Here is a 23,102-nt window from a genome sequence, read left to right as displayed (position 1 = left end):
ATTTCTCACCCATCACTAAGACAAAAAAATCTTAATAAGCTTTACGACATGCTGATTAACAACTCATACCCAAGTAGGTTGACTAAAAAATTGTTATATAGCACGACCCCACTAAGAGCTCCAAACCCGCGGAACACTGTCGTCCACTCAGATAGCCCAGAAATGGACGATCAGAGATGTTTTTATTTTTCATTGCCATACATTAAAGAATTAACGACCACACTCACAAAAATTCTGAGAGCACAAACAAATATTAAGATAGCATATAAACAAACAAAAACATTGGGGAGTGTCTTTAGCAAACTAAAAGATAAGGATGAGGTACAAAAGAATTCAGAAGTAATTTATAGCATCCCCTGTAATCAGTGTGATCAGGTATACATAGGACAGGCATCGCGAGTACTTAAAGATAGAATTACGTCACACAAGAGTGATTGCAGACTCAATAAGAACACCTGTTCATTAGCAACACACTCTAACCAAATGAATCACGATGTTAACTTTGTTGAAACAAAAATTCTCCATAAAGAAAGCAACTACAACAAAAGAGCAACTTTGGAAATGGTGGAGATCTTCTTGGAACCGAAATCGGTCAATAAAAGATCTGACATTGATGGCCTCAGTGTGATCTACTCTAATGTCTTAACTTTACAACCGACCGTCAATCGAATTGCGTTTGCTGATAATAGTGTCGTCACAATGTAATTATAATTTAGAAAAATAGTCCCAAGCCTCTATACATTAGGTGCCTTGTAAGCAAAAAGGAGGTAACAAAAGGGAAAAAAAAGAAAGGAAAAAAACTGGACGGCTGGCGGTAGTCGTACGAATAAAACCTTTCCATCATTTGCGTTTTGCGTTTGAAGTAAAATTCGTTTAAATAAAATGTAATAACAATTTCGTCTAGATGGCTGCCCTCGGTTATAATAATTAACGGTCGTATTTGATTCTTTCTGTTATCCGGATGAGTTTGGTGTTGGCCTATAATGGCACTGTAGCAGTAAGTACTTTAACTAGAAGACTTTAGTATTAAATAACTAAGAGCCGCTTTCATATTGTAGCCCCTGAAGAAGAAAATAAACATTTTCGAAAGCTTGGTGTAGCACAAAAGCCTTTTATTTGAGCCCTCATCAGGACCGATACCCCAATTAACTAAAATTTGTTATATATATATATATATATATATATATATATATATATATATATATATATATATATATATATATATATATATATATATATATATATATATATATATATATATATATAGTAAACGTGTTTATTTTTAATGGAACACCCTGTACGTCTGTTAATAATTTAATTGGGTTTTTGTTAGCTTTTCAAAAATGTATAGCACATAAGAGCTACTTTAAATGCATTCAAACACACCATGCATCAATAGTTTATGAATAGGCCATAAAAATTATAAATTTATTAATAAACTATATATACAGTGTTTCAAAAAACGTGTGTCATTGCTAAAAAGAAGATTTCACAAGTAGTTATGAGACTTTTTTCATATCAACATTACGATTCTGCTTCGTTATGTAGCTACAGGGTGTTAAAGAATTTATATTTTCTTACTCCGAGATTATCCAAAACGACTGTGGCACATCCAATAAAATGAGGAGGTTCAAAATTATATAAACTAGTACATATCTTACTACAAAACAAGTTAGGATAACTTGCCAACGTGTTGGCATCGCTGCAATATTTTTATAAAAAAAAAACTGCGCGCCACTGACTTTTCTATTCTTTTATAGCAAAATTGAAAAGGCTGCTTAGTGTCTGTTAAAAGCTACCTAAAAACTATTGCAGCCATAGCTCACTAGCCAAGTGGTCCAAACTCTTTTTGTAGTTATACATGTATTAATTGAAATAACTTTTACCCTCGAAATTTTAATGGAATTGCTACAGTCGTTTTAGACAAATTTGGACAAAAATTCTTTAACGCCCGAAAGGAAGCAGAATCGGGAGGATGTTGATATTAAAAAAAAATTAACTTAGAAAATTTTTCATACACCCAGGCTGTTCCGAAAACAGGCACCATTGGATGGATTCCTTGTGGATGTTCGGCCTATTCTTATATATTGAGGGGATTTTTAGGATGTATATTGCAACAGAATGAACAAAACTGAAGTACAAAAATTAAATTACAACAAACGCAAAGCCAATTTTTTCAAACGAAATCACACCATTTTTATAATTTTATTTGATTTGACTTTAAAAATTAAGGTAACTTTGTATAAGGTTGTCTGTCCGTTAAATTTACAGTTTCCGAAATAATTGACCATTGACAAAATCATAAACATGAGGGGGCTCCATTTAAAAACATTAACTCACTACGTTTTTTAATTTTAAAATGAAATAATAAAGCTCCCTTATAGGAAAAATTTTTTATTATGGCGGGTCCTGCAAACGTCATTTTTGAGACGAAGATACATTAAATATATCTAAAAATTTCCGAGAATCCAAAAGTGTAATAACAATTTTTTAATTAATTAATTTCTACATCGATTGGCGACACCCTTCAAACACTTCCAAAGTCCCTTCGAATTAACCTAGAAGTTAATGGGACTCCAGAACTGACCACCGAGATCACGTGATTTACCGGATTTTCACTTCTGGAGCCCCAAATTTTGATTGATGTAAGCACTACTGCGCCCTAACCATTTTGATAAACGGTTAACCATAAGAACGGCAATTCAAAATAGGAAAATTGATTTAACGCGTACTGGTTCCCAAAGTGGTTATGTTCAAAGTAGAAAATTTTTTTTTATTTTAATATACTATAAAATGGACATGAACTGAAATTTTGGCCGCTCTAGAGGGCATCCAGAATGCCGCCCCTCCTGTAGAAGGTCAGCAACTCCTTTAGCCCAATACCGTGCACTGAGTCCGGATCGATCAAGCCCGTTCCGAAGACTCCCAATCTTGCCCATGTCAAGGCAGGGCACTCGGTGAGCAGATGATACGGGGTCTCCTCCCCTTCCATGCACCACCTACACTCCGGGTCGCATGTCAAGGCAGGGCACTCGGTGAGCAGATGATACGGGGTCTCCTCCCCTTCCATGCACCACCTACACTCCGGGTCGTCTCCAATGCCTAGCAAGCAGAGATGCCTCCTAAGCCTGCAATGTCCTGTGTAGGCCCCTGTTAGTGCTCTACACTCCCTCCTGGTCAGTCTAAGCAGCTCCCTGGTCCGAGGAAGGGCGGGCCCATCCATCATAAGCCTCGCCTGCCTCATTCCCGGAGCATCGCTCCAGCTCCCCGCGGCCCGGTCTCTCGCCCAGGCTTCTAGAGCTCCCCGCCTCACACACGGGGCGATCCCCAAGCGGGGCTCTGGCCCTATATGCCTATGCGAGGACCCCTCCCTGGCTAAGGCGTCCGCTGCCTCATTGCCCCGGACACCGGTGTGACCCGGGACCCAGACCAACGTGACCTTTCTCGGCTCTTGCTGATGTAATGGATCTTTAACGTGTTTTTAGAGAAGAAGAAACGAAAGAAACCTAGAAAACTAGTACTTGTATACGGCGCTAGAGTGGAATATCGAAAGATTTCAGTGCCAGAGCACCTTAATTTAGAAATTATTTTATCAGGTGTTGAAAATGTCCACCATTAACTTCTTCACAATATTAACATTAATCAAGATATTTTCATTAATTCGCGTTATTTCATATGTAATTCTATTTTTAAATGATCTAAATTTTGTGGTTTTTCTTATACACTTTTGATTTTAAACATCCCCAGAGGAAAAAATCCAATGGTGATGCAGATCTTTCAGGTCATACAATCGATCCATTTCTACCAATCCACCATTGGAGAAATACCATAATTTGAGTATCTGGCCTCCTTTTTATGAAATTCACAAACACCGAATCGAGGCTGTGCAGAACAAATTTTAATGGTATTTTAGGTATTGGATGGGCCAGAGAGGTTTACGAATGGAGCTCCTTGAAGTGGGTGGCTTCATGGAGTGGCTATTCCAGATGACCATAGAAAATTTCTGGATCTATGTTTTTTCCTTCGTGTGATAAATGGTGTTATTGATTCTCCTTGTATTCTTTCAAGTTTTAATTTTCATGTCCCTTCTAAAGAATTGAGAGAGTCTCCTTTTGTCTCCTGTACTGAGTAATATTCGACATGCTCAGAATATATGCCTTTAAATAGACTGGTCTCCTTTGTAAATCAATAAAATACCACTGATTACCTCAGTATTTTGTTAAATTGATTTTTAGTACTAAGATTTTTTATCCTTATGTTAAATAATAATGTATCAAATGGTGTGCCATCTGAACGATATATAGCTTTTACTGTCCATAGTTTACTTTCTTTTTGTTATTATACCCTAGTTTAAGTTACTATAAGTTAATTAATATTTTAGATACATTTGTAAAATAGTGTCACTTTTGAAAGAATAAATAAATAAATATGGGTCGCAGCGCCATTCTGTCGACATCAAATCTGACAAACCAGAGTGATTTAGATTTAGGAAAGAGCAGGAATTAAGTCATTTTGAAGAAATTGTAAAAATCAAGCTTCCATAAGATTTTGATCTAAGAAATAAGGTACAATAATTGTATTATTCAAAATCCCTGTCCAAACTTTTTTTTGTGGATGTTGAGTATGCTGTAAAATTATTTATTACACTCAATATTACAGTTACATATTTTTATTTCAGGAGTATTATTATCCTTTGGCCAAATTATTATAATTGACTAACCTGTTTTTAGTTTTTCTAAAAAAAACTTGTAACAACCAAAAAAATATGGAAGAATCTGTGTAATTCCAAATTAAACATATAGACAACATTTATAGTAAAATATTCCACTAAAAGTACTCACCAGCCTGTTCAGAAAGCTTTCTTTTTAATCAATCAACCATACCTCCTAAAGTTTTAACCATTTTATGCAATAAATGTTTGGCATCATGGAGTTTTTTTTATTGTAGTTGCTTGATTTTTGGAATGTCTCTTAACCAGTGCTATAACCCATTTCGCTCTTGGTCTTTTTTCTTGGGATGTGGAAATCTCATTAATGTATCTTGGTTTAGAAAAACGTCTCCCTTTATGGTTTGTTCTGTGACATTCTATAATTTATTTTAATTCAATCAAAATATACATTTTTTAGTAGGTTTGGTTCTTACCATCACAACAATTGAAAGGTAAACTGAAAATGTCTTCTGGTATAGCTCCTAATTTCAGTTTATATTTTGTTGAAAGTGTGTGGCTTATGATAATTTTCTGGTCAAACATGTTAAGAACATATGAACAAATTCGTCAGATTATCCCTCAGAAGTAGATCACACACTTCTATCCATTGCTTTTTAATGGCCTCACGTAGAGGAAAACTGAAACATAAAAAATTATTTTACTTTCATTGATTTGCTGAACAACTTTAAATATACCGGCTTCTGGTGACAGATTAAATCTTGGTCGTTTGGAAATAAAGAAGTAGGAACAATTTTACTATCAAATAAACTCACCTATATGAAAATTTTTTGGATCGAATTTATAGTTACACAAGAAACATCCTCTAATGGACATTTTTTACAAATATCGCTCAAATTTTAAACCGCTAAGCGCAACCCACGAAAACTTATAAAAGACAAAAATATCAAGCATAGATAAACACAATATATTTTATCAATGCCACCAGAGTCTAGCCAGTGATCAAGAAACGCCTTAACGAACATAGAGCTTTAAAAAGAATAGTCTAGATTCTAATTATGCTAGACTTAAACACAGAAAAACACATTTTTGACGACAATTTTTATATTTTACATACAGCCACAAAAAGCAGAAAATTAAATTTATTGGAAGCCATGGAGATTAACAAAATGAGACATTCAAATGTATTGCTTAACGATCAATTAGATTTAAATACCACTCCTTTATTGAACTTAAATTCTCACATATATATATATATATATATATATATATATATATATATATATATATATATATATATATATATATATATATATATATATACACACACTAGCTTTAGATGTTTGTGGTTTGTATAAATTATATAGTTGGAAGTGGGTCAAAATACTTGTCTTTCGACGATATGGTATAATTTACTCTGCAAATATTTCCTAATAAGTAAGTTATTTTTTGTTTCTTCATTGGGAATAATTTTATCCATATATTTTTCATAAAACAAAATAGCCTTCATTTACCAAGTCTACCATTAGTAAATAATTAAATCCTGTAATAAACAATATTGGTTCTAGGAGCAGGTGGGAAGGTTCATTTAAACACGTGCCAAAAACAAAATAAAGTTTTATAAATATTGTCTGCACAACTCTACAATAGATTTGTCGTTCTGATGCTCTGCAGCTCTGAATGCCTGGCATACAATTAAGACATCCCTTGATCGATTTGCCCGAATCCATACTTTTCCATTAACACCTACAGCTACCTCATATGGAAACTTTTTCCCCAATATCCGTAGCAACGGATTTTCAATATTTAGTAAAGAGTGTACCAATTTTAGGCTAATATTCATAAGAAAACCGTCATTGGAAAGTACACCCAGTCGGCCAGCTTTGTAGTATGCGTCAATACACACAAGTTCAGGTTCCATTTCCTTACGAGCATTTAATACTTTCGCGTAAACCGCATCACCCACTTGAACGTCGGGTTTTTGTTTCTTAGTGGCCCCTTCAAAAGCCAACATAGATAATGATGCGGTTTCAGCACTACCAATGTCAACTTTTAGTTGATCTGTTGATTTTTTTACAACTACACCCACAACGAGATCGCCTCTCTTGGGAATATATCGATTCCGATTTCCTTCAATCCAGAAAGTATTCGGTGGCTTATGATGAAGAATACCGGCCAGCGATACCACTAAAGTGTTGGGGTCGTCTTCGTTTCGTCGCAGTCCTGGTCCTATAATGGTTTGTTTGTCTTTGGATTTTACATCTTTGATTACTTCTCCGGGAAAATAAAAATCTCCTTTAATTACAGACTTCATGAAACCAAAATTAAATTAATTAACTGTTTTAAATACTACTCTAACCTATTACACACAGCCACAGAATCCAACAACTTGGTTTAGTATTCTGTGATATAGCGAGTGTTCCACTACCATGGCCACTGCGCTACACCAAGGAATACCTTTGTGGTGGAAATAGTATTTGGCCAGCCGGGGTTCGTGGCTCCTAATTTTTATTACGATATGTAGTTTTAAATGGCGTTAAATTCGAATATCGACTCATGCATGTACGTACTTTTCGTACAATAATACTTGGATATTGGATTTGAAATTTATATTCTCGATTTTTTCTTGATACTAATGATATACAAATAATTGAATTGTTGTTTCTTAATTATCGGAATTTTATTTAATCTCCTATAACATTAACAAAAATAATATTCAATAAGTAACATACTATATAACTTACGACCGCCTCTTATATTGTAACGGTCACGGACCAAGGATAGTCGTGACGCAGACTTTTGAAAACTGTCAGTCGTCAGATTGGTTATCGTTTCCATGGAAGTTTTATTTCTTTTTTGTTATTGTTTCTTCATTATGTAACGTTTGGTTTTGTTTTTTACATAAATTTGATTAAACACGAGTATGTAGTGCGACGAGTTGTCATTCCCATCAAACCCCGTTAAAATATATTAAGAAGTTGCGAAATAACCCTACAGTATATGTCCATATGTGTTGGTTAATGTATTGGGATCTTAGAAACTATTAGAAAAAAGGTACAATGGAGAAAAAATTATTAAAGTCAATTTTTGAAATTCAAGTTAATAATGTTTCCCTTTTTTGAACCATCATCAACTTTATTTTCCAAATAGAACCTGGATTTTTTAATATATTCTTATATCCCAAAACCATTGATGTATTGTACTTATTAGAGAGCTTTATATCTTTGTTACTTTTTATATGAAATTAATGTGCAAGAGAGACAGGACATGCTTTCTTTGACACTTTTTCCAATAAGTGTGATACTTATTGGTTTTGGCAGAGCAGAAGTTCTTAAAATCCAAAATTAAAAATCCGGGTTCGAATGGAAATGTTCTGGAAAACCAAAAACCAACCAACAAAACCAAGAAAGATAAATTCGTACACTGATCTAAAACTTTTTCTATAGTAGTTTCCAAGTTCGTAATACATTAACGAAAGACCAAATCTGGACGCACTGTATCCCTACAAAAACTTCCAATATTTAAATACGAACTACAAACTTTTAACCTAAAAATTACAGACCACATCAGTACATACTTATAGAGAAAGTAGTATTCATGGCATAATAACAATTATTATGCTTCTTAAGGTGCACAGCCATAATTTTGTGCACATATCCCTCTATATGTTAAATATCTGCATATAAGTAAAAAAAAACTAAAAAACAAAAAATCCCATTTAAACATATAGAAAAAATATTTTGGAAAACCTACTTACCTAAGTTTCTTTGTATCAGAAATTGGGAAATTTAGCTTTCTTTCATTGATTTAACCGCGGCCAAGACTGGGGTTAGAGAATTTATAACATTTTGTACTACATCCAACTTTTCATGCGAGTTAGAACTTGATAAAATTTCATGATACCTTTGAAAAAGATGCTGTTTTCGGTCTTCAATTGATGTATCTAAAAATATAATTATGTCAACCATGAAGAAAAATATTACCTACAATCTACTAAAATATTATGTAAAGGGTGGGCCGTTTATCTTGGGACAGACACTACCTATCTCCGATACTATAGGGGATAGAGCCAAAAGTTGTATCTAATTTTTCGTGAGCGAATACCAACTTTCTTATTTTAAATGGAACACCTAGTATATTACTTCATTTTTAAATATTAAACAAAATTGCAGACATAATGTGTATAATGTCCAATACCTAAGTCTAACCGTTTTTGACATTAAATATTAAATTTTTAAATACAATTTTTATATTTTAACAGTAAAGTAATACATATTTTCCTAAAGCAAGGAAAATTAAATAATGGCGAGTATATTGAAAATATTCCCAAAGATGTGATATTATTTTGAGTTCTTATTTCTTCTACTGATAAGATAGGCTAGGAAAAAGGATACCGAAATCTGGTTTTCACTGGCGTGTTAGACTCTAATTTGGCTATCTATTGTTGCAATAAAAGTCACATAGCATTTAATTTTTTTGCGAAAATAAATTTTATTTATATTCATGTCGCAAAGCGCCCTCTAGCGGCGATACAAATAATCTAATTCAATTGGCTCTGGGCAGCGTTGATAGCCTGAAACAACAACAAAGTGGGTTCAGCCATTTTAAAATTATGGATATTTATTTATAACCCATTACCACATTCTCTTAAGAGACATAGCAAATAGGGTTTAACCAAAAAAAAATCAAATTGATCTCAGTTTTACAATGGTTTCCACTTCATCTGTTATATGTTTTCTATTGCCGGCTTTAGTTATAAGATTTTTCAATCCAAGTCTTTCTGACAATTTTCAGATATTGCCCTGCTGGCTACTTGGTGAGTCATAAGCACTAAAAGTGGGACACCCTCTGATAGACCTCATAATTTTTTTGCTATTCTGGAAATGATGGAAATAAAAAGATCTGTCAGATACCCTTCCACTTTCAATGCTCACAACTATAGCTTCATTATTGGATTGTAACTTAAAAACCTTATTTGATACCTGCTTAGTTGTTCATACCGAACGGTGAACACATTTTTAAGCAAAGTATTCATCGGAAGTTAAAAATTAAAAAAAAAAATACAAATATGTACCTACCACTAAGAGCAGTTTCATTGATCTCCTTTCCCACCCAAGGTTCGACACTAATGGCATCATTAGAATTGTGAATTGATGAAGAACACAAATTAAAACTAGTTTGTATATTTAGAAGATCTTTTCTTGTTGTAAGGTGTATCCTTTTGGGAGTATCATCAGTAATTGAGTCTCGGATCTCATCCAATATAGCATCAAATGGAATGTTAAGGGCAATCTTGGAAGCAATGTTTTTTCTTTCCATTTCTGTTAAATGTAAGTGACCTTAAATTTAAAAAAAATCATATACGAAGTTTCTAAACTCATACAATACAATACTCATACAAGTGTATGATTGTTTCAATTTTGGTATAATATATGAGAAAAGGGAAATTGGTACTTACCAATATCAAGTTTATGTCCAACATGGGTTTCCAGATATTTGACACTTAACTGGTGATCATTTTCAATAAATACTTGTATGTTAGCTGGGCAGTAAGCATTAATTTTGCTGGAGCCCTGTGTCTTGAGGTGACGTTTTCCTTTTCCTTCTGGGATAAATGTTCCCGAACGATGGCAATTATACTGAATGAATGTGTGCAATTTAGATACTGTTGTGCTTTTTTTAATAAATTTGGAATATGTTTTGTTTTCCATTTGCGCTAAAAATTTGGTGAGTTTGGTGTCACTAATAACAAAACATTTTAAAGAGACCGATCAAGCATTGGGTACTTACTTTTCCATTGGTTGAACTCATCCATTGTAGAAAACATCAACTGATGCCATTTCAAGCGAATTTCATGTACGCTTTCGTAATGTATAATTAGATTTTTTTTAATAATATCCCTATAATCACACAAGGCACATTTTTTAGTCACTCTTGTGATTTTGACTAGAGTTTCATGATGCATTGTTTTGATATGTCTATTTAAACTATTTTTGCGTAAAAACACCTTGTCACATAACTTGCAGCCAATATTATCCGAATCAGGGGAACATTTTTTATATCGTAAAGGCGCCAATTTTGTTACCTCCTTTGGGTGGAATTTCCTCGCGTGCTTTCTTAAGTTAGATAGTTTACTGAAAAATGTTTGACATTCGGAACACTCGAATTTCATTTTACACATTATTAATTACTTAAAAACCTTATTAAAAACGAAATATAAAAATAAAAACAAAGTGAAAATGAAATAAGCAAGGTTAAGTTCTTATTATTTAAGTTCCGACGGGACGCGCCGTAACTGACAGGCTTCCAAAAACAGGTGTCCGTGATTACTACACATGATTTCACTTATTGGCCTAGTAGTCAAGATGTTTCAAAAGAAAAAAATTATTTAAAAATATGATAGTAATACGAAATTTTTCGTTATTCGCGTCTTTGAGTAAATCGTTAATTTTCGTATGACATTTGCGGTTTAGCGATTTAAAAATTGCCAATAGAAATATCCAAGTGTATGAATTTTAACTATTTTATTTTAAGTTAGCTGAAATTGCTATATTAAAAAAGACGAAAAATTGGGGTGTAAGCGGTCTATGATGATAGGGCGAGAGAAAGAAGGGTGAGGTTAATTAAAATGTTGATTGAGCGAACAGCCATCCACATGCATGCTTATTTATGCAATATAATTATTATTCTACTCTGCGTTCACGAGAGTTTTGCAGTTCTATTATCATTCCACAACCGATATTGTTAGCTCATGGGAGAAACCAACACTATTCTGTGACTGTGCTTGTACATGAATCCTAAAGCAATAATACGGCTTTTGATGAGGAACTTATAACCATTCGTATTGATGCATCTTCTCATGCCTGGATAATAATAAAACCGTTGTTGAGCGAATGATTTCTATAAATATTGCTTACAAGTTAGGTAAATTCTACGTCAGTTGTCATTATCAGTGTTATATGCCAAATATGTATCCATGATGTATCAAAACAATGTATTTGTTTCAAATCTAATAAATTTTATATTTTTGAAAAAGTTGTGAATAAATGAAAAAATGGGTATTATATTTGGAAAGAAAAAACCTCCAAGTAGGGTTACATCTCATGATAAAGCTGTGTTGGTAACAATAATTTATTGACTTGAATCTATTGGGATTCCTTACAAAATTGTTTTAGCAATTGAAACAACAAAGAGATAAACTTAAACAATATCAGCGACGGATAGAACTTACATTAGCATCGGATAGGGAATTAGCGAGAAAGTTATTAGCAAAAGGACAAAGAGAGTAAGTACACTTTGACCACCCAACTTTTAGACATTTGCTTTTTCGTGTTTTAGTCGAGCAAAGTTGTTGTTAAGAAAAAAACGTTACCAAGAACAGTTATTGGTAAAAACCGATGGTCAATTAGAAAATGTTGAGAAATTAACACATGATATTGAGTTTGCACAAGTTGAATTGCAAGTAGTTGAAGGCTTAAAACAAGGAAACGAAGCCTTGAAAAAAGTTAATGAAGCTCTTAATATTGCTGATATAGAAGCAATTTTGGAAGAAACCAAGGAAGCTAAAGATAAACAAGACGTGAGTTAATGCTCTTAAAATCAAGACTTCAATCTTATTTGCTGTCAATTTTTAGGAAATATCAAGCTTATTAAGTGGTGTGTTAACACAAGAAGATGAAGAGGCAGTTGAAGATGAACTGGCACAAATTCTAAAAGAAGAAATGCCAGATGTTCCTTCAGAAGAACCAATTGATGCTGAAGATGACGGATGGGTGATTAAGGATCAATTAATCAGTAAAGGTAAAATAATTACTAAATAAAGTTAATAATTTATTTTGAGATTGTTAACATATTTTTCCTTGTTATGATGATTCATTGTGTGTTCCAATTTGTAATGATTTCCTTCCATATTTTTAATAGCATTGGAGAGATTGTGGTGTAATATGTTTAATTTCAGAAAAAAACACAGAGAAGCCCAAACAAAAGGAGGCAGTTGCTATGGAAGCTTAAACCATAAAAATATTGTGTTTTAATATACCAAATTTGTTTAAAAATAATTTAATACTTAAATTTTGTATATTAGTAAATCAAAGCAATCAACCAATAGTTTTTCATTCATCCAACCCCAATTCCGCAGCTTCTTCTGGCGTTAATTCAGTAGATGGTGCTGAACTTTTAACGTTGGCAAGATTTTCTGATTTCAAATTGTCACGATTTAAAGCATATTCTTCAATGTCCAAATCATCGTCCTCTCCGTTGAATGCACCATCTCGAATTTTTTTGCCATATCCCTTATGTTTTATCTGTTGATCTGGGGGAGTGGATAAATCTCCATCGTAGTTTATAGTATCGCTTTGGGCAATTCTCCATTCGAGCATATCTGATGTAAAATCGTCTCTATTACCCAACTGAGTAAAACCAATTATTTTGTCAACCATTACAGTATTTTTAATTAAAACAATGGTTGGAATTGTCTTAATTTTAAGCCTCTCGGCCAAGAATGGACACTTTTCTGCATTTAGTTTAGTAAAACGAGCCTCAATGTGTTTGGAGGCTAAAATTTGAAGATGTTTGTCAACTATTCTACATCTTTCAGATGAATCTCTGTAAAAGTGCAACACTATATTTTCGGATCTTTTTATGACATCAAAAAAAGATTTTTCTTCAGACAATTCCTCATATTTTCCATGTTCATTCTGAAGCCATTCCTTTTTTTTTTCTTCTAGTTTCTGAAACTCCTTGATACGATTTTTGCGCAGCTCTTCAAGATCATTTACATCCAGACTGTCTATTTTTTCAATAGCCGCGTCTACTTGCTTTTCAATAACTTTAGTGACCTTAAGCAGCTGATCTTCCATGTTGTATTATTGTAGTAGCGCAGGAATGCTTGACAAGGATTTCGTCTTCAGTCAGTAGAGATTGTCACCGGGGTTAAAAATTATTTTTCACACGTTTGAAAGGCACAATTCGTTAACCACTAAGAAATGTTTGCATATATTTGAAAAAATGGAGTTTCAAATTTCATGTGCAATAAAATTAAAGTAACAACACATACAATTCAATTCAATTATGCGTTTCACAAAAAAATGTTGGGCACGACTGCTAGGATCATTCGCCCATTGCCGACTTCCGTCGAGGATTTTCGCTTCTGGTCAATGACCACCACGTACAAAGAAGAAAAATAACCAATAATTTGTTCAGCTAGCAAAAAACGATTCTGACCTATACCAAAAAAAGCGGCTTCCCCCGCTTCCACCCCGGCCATCCGGCCTCCATACCGGCGTGAACAGGGAAAAACGAGGGGGCCGACGACAATTATAACTTAAAAACATGCACTGAACACTAAACACACTAAGTCCGCACAGTGGAAACCGATATCAAACTTTTGAGGACGAATACAAGGGATTCTGTCGGGAGCGAACGGAGGTTAAACCGCCGCGTGCAATGCTCCACCACAGAATCCAACAACACATACAATTTCAATTCAATTCAATTTTGCGTTTCACAAAAAATGTTGGGCTGGACTGCTAGGATCATTCGCCCATTGCCGACTTCCGTCGAGGATTTTCGTTTCTGGTCAATGACCACCACGTACAAAGAAGAAAAATAACCAATAATTTGCTCAGCTAGCAAAAAACGATTCTGACCGATACCAAAAAAATCGGCTTCCCCCCGCTTCCACCGCGGACCATCTGGGCCCGTTCGGCCTCCATACCGGCGGGAACAGGGAAAAACGACGATTATCACTTTAAAACATACACTAAACACTCAAAACACCAAATCCACACCGTGGAAACCGATATCAAACTTTTTGGGACGAATACAAGGGATTCTGTCGGGAGCGAACGGAGGTTAAACCTCGGCGTGCAATGCTCCACCACAGAATCAAATTCAATTCAATTATGCGTTTCACAAAAAATGTTGGGCTCGACTGCTAGGATCATTCGCCCATTGCCGACTTCCGTCGAGGATTTTCGCTTCTGGTCAATGACCACCACGTACAAAGAAGAAAAATAACCAATAATTTGCTCAGCTAGCAAAAAACGATTCTGACCGATACCAAAAAAATCGGCTTCCCCCTGCTTCCACCGCGGACCATCCGGGCCCGTTCGGCCTCCATACCGGCGGGAACAGGGAAAAACGACGGGGCCGACGACGATTATCAATTTAAAACATACACTAAACACTCAAAACACCAAATCCACACCGTGGAAACCGATATCAAACTTTTTGGGACGAATACAAGGGATTCTGTCGGGAGCGAACGGAGTTTAAACCTCGGCGTGCAATGCTCCACCACAGAATCAAATTCAATTCAATTATGCGTTTCACAAAAAATGTTGGGCTCGACTGCTAGGATCATTCGCCCATTGCCGACTTCCGTCGAGGATTTTCGCTTCTGGTCAATGACCACCACGTACAAAGAAGAAAAATAACCAATAATTTGCTCAGCTAGCAAAAAACGATTCTGACCGATACCAAAAAAATCGGCTTCCCCCCCCTTCCACCGCGGACCATCCGGGCCCATCCGGCCTCCATTCCGGCGTGACCGGGGAAAAACGACGGGGCCGACGACGATTATCACTTTAAGACGTACACTGAAAACTCAAAACACTAAATCCACATCGTGGAAACCGATATCAAACTTTTTGGGACGTGCATACATCTTGTATGATACATGTATATAAATCTAGTCGCACTAAGATTCAGATATTTATGCGCTAGCTTTTGTGGAATGCTCGTAATAAGAACTCCATGTAATCGAATTTCCCATCACTATTTGTTCGGATTTTTTTATTCTTTCCAATCCGAAGTTAATATGGATTGGCATGAACGTTAACCTAAAATTTCTTAAAATCATATCTATTCCAAGATGCATTACAAATTGCGTTCTAATATCAATTAGTTTAATACTTCCCGTCAGAGTTCTGTACTATACGTCAGGCAAAGAGTTGTGTCAATCGCGATTGATTCGGTCACTTTGATTCAATCACTTGATAGGATCGAATGACCGAATCCCGCTTGTTCGTAATGATTTGTTCAATTTGTTCGCTCTCCTTGCCGTCCTGACCGGTCTGAGTGACGGAATACAAGACAGGAATTCGATTTATTTGAATGGTTTAAGATTTAAATGCATGACTGAGACAGGCCACGGAAAAGGAATGGGAGTATTGTAATAATTCTAAAGTATTCAGTTGCGACATCGATTGGTAGATTTACTATTGTGTTTAAATGAATATTGAATGAAATATGTATTTCCACACAGGTATTTAATTTAATTAAATTAATGTATTACTGGTACAGTCAATACGTAGCACCTACTTTGATAAAATCATGATGCAATAAAAAGCAGAACGTAGATATACTAACTAAAACAGCAAGCAGAACATATAGGAATAATAATTCAAATTTAAAATCTGAATAGTCGTTCGGACTGTTCGGATTCAGTGACTGTTGCGGCTTATGTTTGCAACAAAAATTGAAATGCGAAATCAGCCGCTGATTGATTAATTCGGTCCTCGTAAAACGAACAGTTTACACCACTAATCATTAAAATACTTATAAAACCTACGTCAACCCAAATTTCAACATTAATGAACCACAAAGACGCAATAATACAAACAAATCCACGAAAAAATAATTTTTAATTAAATTCCACGGCTGACCAAATTCCGAAAGCAGCTCAACTCAGGAAGCGACGAATTTCAGCTAACCTTCAGAGCATCGGATCTAGTCCGTGATCGTTCAGAATCATCAACCGTGGGGTCCAATCTCTAATGGACGAATATGCAATCTATTTATAGCACATATATTGAGCGCAAAACGTTTAGAGTCGGTGAGATATACTTGTTGTAGGCCAACGATTGATAAATCGTTTTGCTTTCTTTTCCAATTTGCTGTTTTCCAAAAATGAAGTTGTTCTGGCTTTTTAGCACTAGATGGCACGCGTTGTATTTTAAAAGCTCCATTGAAATGAAGAATTGGTTGATGTTATTGACAATTATTTAATATAAAATAAATTATTTATACACAAAATTTTGGGAGTTCTTGAACGGTTTTGAAGAGTCTTCAAAAATAACAAGATTGCTTTCGAAAAATCGTCACACAAGTTCGTAGCGCGTAGCGCGCCCCGTATAACTGACGAAACCTGAAACTCTCTCACGACACGCTTTACGATACTGTTCAAATAAAATTATCCCATCTTTAACGGTTTTTCATTTGTGGCCAATAATTTACCAACAAAAACGGAACTTTTTAGAATATTTTAAATCTTTTGCGCATAAAAACCCTGTATATGAGACAATCATTGTTCGAAGTAGGGGTTATAGCTCTGGATTTTCTACGCTTCCTGATTCAAGATTTTTTTGAAAATAGTAAATGGTTTTCGAGAAAATAGGTTTTTTCTGAAACCATGCAGTGCGTCGTAATAATCAATGACGTAATCGCGTCTAGACAGTGCCCGAAATAACGATTTCAATATGAATTTTTTCAGCGTATGTGATAGACGAAAACTGCAAATACAAAAATTGCAGGTCTGTGAGATCTGAATCATAGTCTCTCAGTTATAACCAATTTTCAATTTTCAAAGTTTATAGAGCCGTATCTTCTGCGTCTTCTGGTCAAGAACTTTTTTGGACTCGTAAACGGTTTTTGAAAAATTATGTTTTTTGTAGACCCTTGCACAAGCAATTTTTTACGAGTCACGAAAAATGACTTGACTCATTTTGCAATAAACTTAAAACTGGGGAAAAATATACGGCGTTGCGTCAAGGTAAATCTATAATTACATAATACATAACGTTTTTCTAAAGGTAGATAAGGATTGATTACTGGCGTTTCGAACTTCCATTGATAACTGCTAGTGATACTTCCTAGCCGAAACATCGTGTTAAAAAACTTTGTAGACAATGGAAGTTAAAAACGCCAGTGTTGACCACATAATAATCCATAATTTAAGTCACGCGGCACCTTAAAATGACCAAGTCAACTCATTCTTTTTCTTAATGCTTTGTTTTGAATTCAAGTCAGCTATTTGGTCATTTGTGCCTTTAGACAATTACATAGCTACACAAAATCTCGGGTCCCAATGGAACCGTGAACATTTCAATAAAAAGCGACGGTTTTCATGAAAAATGTCTATGAATGTGAGCTGGCCGAATGAACTTATGTAGTTGTGGCCATTAGAAGTAAAGGAAGAAGTACTACTTCACTTTTTGGCCAAATTGCCTGTGTTGTTGGACGAAATAAACCATTGAAAAAATCCTCACTTTAATTTTTTATTGTTTATATTGCCTTTTTTCAGTTGGAGCAGGATATGGAAAACCATATGGAATGGAAATTGACACTTATTACTACTTATAATTACAAACCTTTTCGCTTTAAGTTCACGTTGCTCAGCAGACGTAAACAATTCTTTCTTGGTGAACAAATCAGCCCAATGGTCACGAAGGCACAAAGAATAAAATCAGACACAAACCATAGACCATATAAAATGTATGGCGACAATGCATTGCTTGTCGCACGTACCTCCTGTTGTTTAACTGAAGGGCGCGAACGAGCTTTCTAGGATTAATTACAAAATAAACATATTTTTGTTTTCAGGAGAAAGATTCTGACTTGACTAAATATTTAAAAATAAACCAAAAAACATTGCGCTAGGTTTTATAAGTTGTCTGATTAAAAACATCTAACATTGGTATTAACATATTTTTTCATTGTTTAACAAACTATAATTAAGGAAAGTAAATGAAATTAAATGAACTTTTGAACCTAGTCCACTATAGATATAGATATACTTTGCCTTTTTTTGCTCTAATTTTACAGGTAATATTGAAAATATGACTTATCAATTTTGTACTTGGAGATGAATTAAAACTCGATATATTGTACCTGTGCATTATTCTAGGTTATCTTATACGTATATTAAAACACAGTAATTTTGTATTCAAATTACATATCGAGAATCAAATTATCAATTAATTAATTTCGTCATGATAATTGTTACCACATAAATGCTAACAAAAATGCTGAGTTAAATTAAAAATAAAGCCAATGAGTAAGCTAATTATTTATAATGCATACATACACTTAATATTATTTTTTAATGGTGTAGGTATTATTCCATTTTCCAAATATTAATTCATTTCACCCCAGTCAGAAAACAGCTGGCCAAGACTCATTCAGAGTTAAATTTTTGTCTAACTCTCTTCTTTCTTTGCACTGACACAAACTAAATTGCTCTTTATTCAAAAGTTTTACTATGTATTACTTGTCCTAGGGTAACATTTAATCTTTATTTTTGTCTGGTTTTCTACATAAGATGGTTTTTGCCTTTTTCTATCACTTTTTTTTTTAATTTATATATCGAACCATCGTCCATTTTCGTCTCATAAAAATGTAACACCTCTTCAGCAACGTGTAAACAACAAACAACATTATTTGGGCCAAATATTTTGTCACCTCTGGGAATTGCGTCTCTCCGTTGTTTCAAAACTGCCGGAGCCTAATGGAAACTTTGTTTATTAGTCAATTTTGTATATTTGCTGCTTCAAATCACTTTGTAGGATATACATTTTGTATTGTATAGGTACGTCTAGATATTTGCGTAAAAATTAATTTTCTTAGGTATAACCGGTTTTACACCCCGACACAAAGCAAATTATATCCAAATATGCTGTTTTACCATTTATCTTCATATATTCTCGTTCACTAACCACTTAATATTTAAATATTGAAGTTTGTCAGTTGATTTGCGTACATAAATAAAAAATTGTACTTAATAACTCTAAACTGAAGAACACAGATTACAACAGTAGTAAATACGTTTAGTAATGGGGATTTGTCTTGCTCATTTATATAAATAGAAAAAGGTTCTGCTTACTGTTCAAGTCGCTCTCAAGCTGAAGAGAGTCGCCGAAAAACTTGGTGAATTCCGTGGCATTTTTTTCATTGCTTTCGAGCGTGCTTAATCACTGCATATTTTATTGGTTTTGTTTGTAAATAATGTTAAGTTTACAACGCTATAGCTATCTTGGAAACACTATGTAAGTTGGTGACATTACCAAACTAGAAATCTGAACTTCGTTTTCTCCCTACAACAACCAGTTTGGTCAAAATCTCGCCACACAAGGTATATGAGATAAGTACTAACGTTTCTAAAGCGAATTTTGATTCCGAAATTAAAAATTTGGTTTTTAAAAAACAATTTTATTCACAAGCGGGCTAAGGCACATCTGCCTTAAAATAGGATTTAACATATATTTATATTATTTCTTTTGCTGATACTGCATGTGAACTAAAAAGTGCGAATCTTGCAAACGACGTGGGAAACGCATTATATTACAGCTCTCATGGGAATATAACTCATCCCGCGCTAAATGAAAGCGCAACCTTAAGGTGTGGTTTCACTTAAAAATGAATATTATTATCAGCTTTATTAGTGTCTTCAATAATAGCTAGTTTCCTAATTTTTTTTACAATACACATAGCAATAATTAATGGAGACATTAAAATAGTCCATAGGCTTGTTCTATTAACGTAGACGTCCGAAGATATGGCTTGAAGATCTTCCATCTGATTCTTCAGTTTCACCTGGATATCGTCCGTAGCCTTGAGGTTAACGTCGTCGATTTTATTTGGACTTTGCATTCTAAGGGTAATTCTAGCAGGTAGGAACCCGAAAGTGGAATATGGTCGTCTAGATCTTGACATGTTGATTTGGTAATCTCGTTAATTGGTACCGTGACAATCCATTTACCGCCGATAATTTTTGTCGATTGGATTTCATGCAGTTGAACTTCAAATGGGCGACAGGTTGTAATATTAGTCACGTGTTTAAGTAGCTGAATAGCACACGGTGAGTGATCTTCAATTGCACAATTGCACAGGAATTGATTGGGCTGCATTTCGAAGCATTTTTCTTCTTCTAATGCATATTTTGTTTCACTCAGTGTCAAAAAGGGTTTATAGGGTATATTGATTAAGAAAGATCAATTATTATTAGGAACTGGCAATGGAAACAGATTGTAATGTTGATATGTCTCTGTCTCAACCAATGGAAGTTTCAAAATAAATGTTACTTGGAATCTTTAATAAAGCATTTAATTTCGATGATTTTTTCAATATTTAAGATATTTCGAGAATCACCACTTATTGGCAATTTATCCGAATTTAAACGGCTATCGCATTATGAAGGACATTAATTTTTGAAAATGTTGTCGCTACCTCGATTTTATCCAAAATAATATAAATTGATTGATAAAGAAGGGTTATTTGATTAATAAACCTCAATATTCGATGATATTCTTTAAATTCTGTGTTTTCTAGTTTTACCCGAGACCTTAAAAGACTTTGAACCACTTCATTGCTTAATTCCGATCCATTGTCTGAAATTATGCATTTGGGTACGCCAAGAAATGAGAAGAATGTGACAAGATGTTCACAAAATTATATTGCGTTACCTAAGTAAGGAAGTGCTTGTCCAAATTTTGAGAATTTATACATAAATGTCAGGAATTTTTTATTTCCTGCAAGAAACGTGTCGATGTGTACCATTTCAAATGGTCGACTGGGTGTTTCAGTGAGAACTAAAGGTCGATCGGGTGGTTTCCTATTATAAGGGGTGTTTTTTTTCGATGTATAGAAGTTTAAGTTGCAATAAAACAACGATAGATTATTCGATTGACATGAATTTTATTTTTCCGAAAGATAATCTTGTGGCATTACATTTTAAATATGATTTCTGGCATATGACCGCCACGGCTGGCGCGGATGTAGTCTAATCTGAACGTCCAATTTTCGATGACTTTTTCCATTGCTATTGCCTTGTTATTGCCGTATATCGGCAATAACAAGGCGAATGTTGTCTTCCAAATGGTCAAGCGTTTGTGGCTTATCCGCATAGACCAATGACTTTACATAGCCCCAAAGAAAGTAGTCTAGCGGTGTTAAATCACAAGATCTTGGAGGCCAATTCACAGGTTCAAAACGTGAAATTAGGCGGTCACCAAACGTGTCTTTCAATAAATCGATTGTGGCACGAGCTGTGTGACATGTTGGGCCGTTTTGTTGAAACCACATCTCCTGGACATCATGGTTATTCAATTCAGGAATGAAAGAGTTAGTAATCATAGCTCTATACCGATCACCATTGACTGTAACGTTCTGGCCATCATCGTTTTTGAAGAAGTACGGACCAATGATTCCACCAGCCCATAAAGCGCACCAAACAGTCAGTTTTTCTGGATCTAACGGTGTTTCGACATAATACTTGAGGATTAGCTTCGCTCCAAATGCGGCAGTTTTGTTTGTTGACGTAGCCATTCAAGCAGAAGTGCGCTTCATCGCTAAACAAAATTCGCTTATGAAAATCGGGAACAACGGCAATTTCGTTTTAGGCCCAATCGACGAATCTACGCCGTACTTGATGATCGTTTGGCTTCCATTCTTGTACGAAATGGATTTTGTAAGCACGTAAACCCAGATCCTTAAGCAAAATCTTCCATAAAGTGGACAGACACAGATCCAATTCCTGTGCTCGATGGCGGATGGACTCGGGTCTTCCTCAATGCTACGCTCTACAGCAGCAATAGCTTCTTCTGTACGCACCGTACGGCGTCTCTGGGGATGCGAGTAATCAATAAGAGTAAACGTGGTGCGAAAACGTTCCATGGTTAATCGAATTCCGCATAAAACTATTATTTTCGAAATAAAATTGCACTATTTGCAAGCGTTGTTCAGGCGTGAGTCTATTCATGATGAATTGCCAAACCAAACTGAGAATAAATCACTTGACATCTGTTAAATCGGTAGCCATCTTGAACAGTAACGCCAGCTTAAAGTTCTATACATCGAAAAAAAGCACCCATTATTTGGATCGCTGACAAATTGTGCAATTGTTGATGTAATTAGTTACATCGGTTTTTAGGGATTTCCAATAGTAATTGAATTTTAAAAATTTTAGAGTTTGATCTATACCACGGTGGTTTGTTTTCCCTTCATGTTTGTATTTAATTAATATAATTCTCTAGTCTTCTTTAACATTGTGAACTAATTTCGTACATTCGATTAGTTGGTAATTTCGAAAATGATTAGTCATTGCTCGGTGAAAGTACTGTCTTAATTCCTTAGCAAAGAAATAAATATATGATTTTGACTCGTTAAGGTATTGTTTCAAAAATCTAATAATTATTTCTACGTTTAAAGGCAAAGTTGCGCGAACAATTTTATTTCCGTCGAATATTTCTTGGGTCACTTTTACGTAGGCATCATAAGGTGATTTTTTAATTAATTCAACGTAATGCGCATTCCAATAACAGGAATCATTTCCTTGATCATTTGATCCATCAGATTATGAACAAAATGAATTTTCATTGGCTAAAAAAATAAATAAAGAAAAATATTATAGATACCGTTCCCGAAATTGTATTAAAATTGA

At 34.6% G+C, this 23,102-nt stretch overlaps 4 protein-coding genes across 8 annotated transcripts in view; 1 reads left to right on the top strand and 3 right to left on the bottom strand.

Annotated features, from left to right (window-relative positions):
- LOC132700154 (serine protease persephone-like) overlaps positions 1-5,610 on the bottom strand; it is a 33,962-nt gene extending 28,352 nt beyond the window's left edge. Inside the window, exons 1-5 of one of the 2 annotated variants that reach the window (XM_060667303.1) lie at positions 5,482-5,610; positions 5,143-5,346; positions 4,842-5,085; positions 3,078-4,157; positions 2,884-2,999 (exon numbers count right to left, since the gene is read on the bottom strand). In XM_060667303.1, the coding sequence (XP_060523286.1) occupies positions 2,884-2,999; positions 3,078-3,244 (283 nt within the window). In that variant the 5' untranslated portion in view covers positions 3,245-4,157; positions 4,842-5,085; positions 5,143-5,346; positions 5,482-5,610. Of the gene's footprint in view, positions 1-2,883; positions 3,000-3,077; positions 4,158-4,841; positions 5,086-5,142; positions 5,347-5,481 lie in introns of those variants that run through there. The other variant, XM_060667307.1, reaches the window with a different exon arrangement.
- Positions 5,611-6,259: 649 nt separating this feature from the next.
- On the bottom strand, positions 6,260-10,949 carry LOC132699931 (exosome complex component RRP40). 4 transcript variants are annotated; one of them, XR_009618572.1, is made up of 6 exons: positions 10,457-10,949; positions 10,125-10,382; positions 9,745-10,005; positions 8,424-8,609; positions 7,411-8,363; positions 7,003-7,358 (listed from the first exon to the last, which is right to left on the bottom strand). XR_009618572.1 is itself a non-coding variant. In XM_060666923.1 (4 exons), exons 1-4 carry the CDS (start codon positions 10,845-10,847, stop codon positions 9,187-9,189), a joined length of 963 nt encoding a protein of 320 aa, XP_060522906.1. In that variant the 5' UTR covers positions 10,848-10,949; the 3' UTR covers positions 8,664-9,186. The 4 variants fall into 4 exon arrangements, 2 of the variants coding, with proteins under 2 accessions (XP_060522907.1, XP_060522906.1); XR_009618573.1 differs by lacking the exons at positions 7,003-7,358; positions 7,411-8,363 and adding an exon at positions 9,061-9,239 and having other exon boundaries at positions 8,490-8,609; XM_060666923.1 differs by lacking the exons at positions 7,003-7,358; positions 7,411-8,363; positions 8,424-8,609 and adding an exon at positions 8,664-9,239.
- Positions 10,950-11,449: 500 nt separating this feature from the next.
- On the top strand, positions 11,450-12,762 carry LOC132699946 (charged multivesicular body protein 6-B). Its single transcript, XM_060666945.1, has 5 exons — positions 11,450-11,786; positions 11,842-11,951; positions 12,005-12,245; positions 12,301-12,466; positions 12,624-12,762. The coding sequence occupies exons 1-5, from the start codon at positions 11,721-11,723 to the stop codon at positions 12,674-12,676; spliced, it is 636 nt and encodes a 211-aa protein (XP_060522928.1). The 5' UTR covers positions 11,450-11,720; the 3' UTR covers positions 12,677-12,762.
- Positions 12,484-13,765, bottom strand: LOC132699945 (thioredoxin domain-containing protein 9). The gene has a single exon (XM_060666944.1). It carries the CDS (start codon positions 13,522-13,524, stop codon positions 12,778-12,780), a length of 747 nt encoding a protein of 248 aa, XP_060522927.1. The 5' UTR covers positions 13,525-13,765; the 3' UTR covers positions 12,484-12,777.
- Between the last annotated feature and the right edge of the window lie 9,337 nt (positions 13,766-23,102).

This window comes from Cylas formicarius, unplaced genomic scaffold, assembly GCF_029955315.1.
Source record: "Cylas formicarius isolate icCylForm1 unplaced genomic scaffold, icCylForm1.1 PGA_scaffold_3__17_contigs__length_32017465, whole genome shotgun sequence".
Lineage (NCBI taxonomy): Eukaryota > Metazoa > Arthropoda > Insecta > Coleoptera > Brentidae > Cylas > Cylas formicarius.
Note: the sequence above shows the minus strand (reverse complement) of the source record. Positions and strands in the feature narration are given on the sequence as shown.